Source organism: Entamoeba invadens, assembly GCF_000330505.1.
Source record: "Entamoeba invadens IP1 unplaced genomic scaffold scaff_1105074726613, whole genome shotgun sequence".
Lineage (NCBI taxonomy): Eukaryota > Evosea > Mastigamoebida > Endamoebidae > Entamoeba > Entamoeba invadens.
Window position 1 is genome coordinate 34,214 of NW_004191869.1, and position 3,309 is coordinate 37,522.

Consider the following 3,309-nt stretch of genomic DNA (forward strand, 5'->3'; position numbering starts at 1 on the left):
TGTGACAAATGTAAAGAGGGCTATTTCATGAATGGGAACACATGTGAACCTTGTGATCTCAACTGTCTTACATGCACCTCAGCCACCGAGTGTGATGCTTGTATTAATCCAAACCGTAAGCCGACACCAGGCAACAAGTGTGATGGGTGCAATGAAGGGTATTATTGGGATGCTGACAAGCAGAATTGTTTCCCATGTTTCAAAAATTGTGATGTTTGTAAGGACTCGACTACCTGTGAGAAGTGTACTGTTGCTGGCAATTTTGAATCAAGTCCGAACAGTGAAGGGAAGTGCAGATGTGTTGTTGGTTATGTTTATAATGAAACATTAGACGCGTGCGACCCATGCAAAGAAAATAAGAACGAGTTCTGCTCAACTTGCGAGAAGGAAAGTTGCACACTTTGTAATGCGGAATACCTTGAACCAAAGGGAAGCGAGTGCGTCTGTAAGGCGGGATATTACACTACAAGTTGGGGAAGTTGTATTCCATGTGATAGACATATCAGCGGTTGTCTCTTGTGCGAAGAAAAGGATAAATGCTCGAAGTGCAACGACGGATATAAACTTAATCAAACAACTGGAAGATGTGATGGCGCTTGGGAAATTACTGTGGCGCTATTTGTCGCCGTCATGATCCTTTTTATTTGAGTTTATTAATTCTTTTATTATTAAAAACAATTCAATAACAACATAAGAAAATTTGTTATTACATTTTATATAATAGTATAAATAATTAATTATAAGTATGTTTTGTTGTCGCAGATATTTGGTGATGGAATTGAAGATTATGAATTACATTATGAAGCACCACTATGGATATAAACTGGTAATAATCAGTTATTGGAACTACAATGTATATTGAAAAGTTATAATGTTGTTATTTTTTTACCATTTGATATAATAAATTATGAAGAACTATAATACAATAACAAAGTGTAGAAATCTCAGTGTAATGTAGTGTTTAACTATTTTGTTTCAAAAAAAACTAAAAATGTTTTATATTAATAGAATTATATTGAATAGTAAAATATACTAATGCAATGCAAAGTGAATTGTTTCAAAAAGACCAGAATGTAAAAACAAAACAGAAGTGTGACCAGAACATTTCACAACCAATAAAAGCGGATTTTAAAACATCAAAACAATCAACATGCCAGTGACATACACAACAGACGTCGCCTTAGTCAAAGAGACAATTGCAAGCAACAAGAATGTTCTTGTTGTCTTTTACTCGCCCGAATGCGCGCAATGCAAGGCAAGTGCTCCGATGTTGGAGAAACTCTCAGAAGAACACAAGAATCTTAAGTTCTTCAAGGTCGATGCAACAACAGCAACTGAGTATGCTGCCGAATACCAAGTCACATCACTCCCTACATTCGTCTTCTTCCAAGACCAGAAAGTCGCCAAGAAGGCGCCTGGAAGCCCAGACGCACTCAAAGAGATTATTGGCATGTCTCAGTAATTCATCAATCTCACTTGATTACTTCATTTATATAATTATAGAATGTTATAACAAAACAATTAAATATCTACTTATAAAAAAATATATCCATTTTTATTCAAAAATATGAAAGTGTCTGTTTTGATTTGATTGAATTCATTTTTTAATCAAGAACAGAGTTGCAACACCCAGTTGACACACCAAACACAACAAAGACTGGTTTTGGAGTATTGTTGATGGTCATAGTTGCTGCCACGTTGTTGTATCTTCTCATGTAATTGGGTGCAGACCACACAGTCACCAGCTTGTTGTCAAAGTGATACTTGTACCCGCTCATCTCAAATTGGTGCGACCTTGCTATCATGTCGATTTTGTTGATGCAACAGAATTTGGCAACACAATCTCCACCAAAGAGATGCCCAACACATCTACTCTTCGGTTGCATTCCACACACATCGTCGTCGGGGTCTGATTACACCAAAAAATATAAAACAAATAAATTCATAATTACATAATTGACAATATAATTTATTTTTTTTGAAAAATTAATTCTGACACGTGTAAAAAATATAGTTGTGTTTTTTAAATCTTCAAACTGTTTGGAATCAGAATAACCAATTGTGTTTTGTATTAACACATTGAGTATTAGTGCTGATTGGTTTTGTCAACCTACAACTCAATTGCGTCGTAATATCAGTCTCGATTGCTACCTTGTTTTTTGTTGATAACTTTGAAGTAAATTGTTCATTTCAATGTGTTATAACACCGTCATGGTAAATTTAGAGTCAATTCTAAGCCTCGAAAAGTTATCATCTTGTCGTCCTCCGCCTTGAAATTCTTTGCTCTCCAACATCTTGTCCACCTGTTCCTTTGAAAGTCTTCTTTCATGTTGTCTCGTTTTCAGCCGAGACATTCAGAATCCCGTTTGCATTTGTGTCAAATGCGACTTCAATTGTGAGACTCCACTTGGTGCTGGTGGGATACCAGACAACTCAAACTTGCCAAGCAGGTTGCAATGTGATGTCATATACAATTCGCCCTCAAAAACTTAAATGGACACGCCTGGCTGGTTGTCTGAATGTGTCAAAAATATCTATGACTTCCTTGCTGAAATTGTTAAGTTTTGTGGTATCAATTCTGTTATCACACCAATCACAAGTGCTCTTGTGATGTGTGTGGAAGTCAATGCATTTTTAATAATCATTTTCATTTAAAATATAATATTTCAAGAGTACCATTTTCTGCTTTTCTTTTCTTATCTTATTTGACTTGATTTTTTTGATAATTATTATCTTTTTTAATTTGTATTACCAAGTCTTTACTTATTTTAAACAAAATTGCAATTGCCATTATTTTTGCGGGTTTTAGTGCCATATTCGTGAGAAATAATTATATTCTATTGGTGTGTTAGCCACCTTTTAAATAGTCAAAACCACACAGTGATAGAATTTTTACTGTATGTTCAAAGGATACCAACTTTTAGTTCGAAATTGGTTTTAAACATAAACAATAATAATTTATATTTGATTTTTTAATAATAAATCACAAATGAATATGACAATGACAAACGCTTTTATTTTAACATAATGAACAAACTTTATTGATTTATATTTGATTTGTAGATTTTATTACAACATTACTACAAAAAAACAAAAAACTAACTTTTTTAAAAAATATTTTAATATCATTTAAATTATCATTATATTTTATGAAGTATTTAACACATTCAAAACAGAAACGTAATAATAATAAGTTTTTATTTTTTTTCTTTTACCTAAACCCTTTTTTGCCTCCATACACATAACTAATTTTTGTTATTTTTATTTATTTTTTTATCAACACAAATTTGAATTGTATATTTTATAGTC

General features: G+C 32.8%; 2 protein-coding genes across 2 annotated transcripts; both read left to right on the forward strand.

Annotated features, from left to right (window-relative positions):
• Positions 1–27: 27 nt before the first annotated feature.
• EIN_035950 (furin repeat-containing protein, putative) lies at positions 28–648 on the forward strand (the record flags this gene model as incomplete). The annotated part of the gene is made up of 1 exon (XM_004185616.1): positions 28–648. One exon carries the CDS (start codon positions 28–30, stop codon positions 646–648), a length of 621 nt encoding a protein of 206 aa, XP_004185664.1.
• Positions 649–1,150: 502 nt separating this feature from the next.
• Positions 1,151–1,462, forward strand: EIN_035960 (thioredoxin, putative; the record flags this gene model as incomplete). The annotated part of the gene is made up of 1 exon (XM_004185617.1): positions 1,151–1,462. The coding sequence occupies one exon, from the start codon at positions 1,151–1,153 to the stop codon at positions 1,460–1,462; it is 312 nt and encodes a 103-aa protein (XP_004185665.1).
• Positions 1,463–3,309: the final 1,847 nt, after the last annotated feature.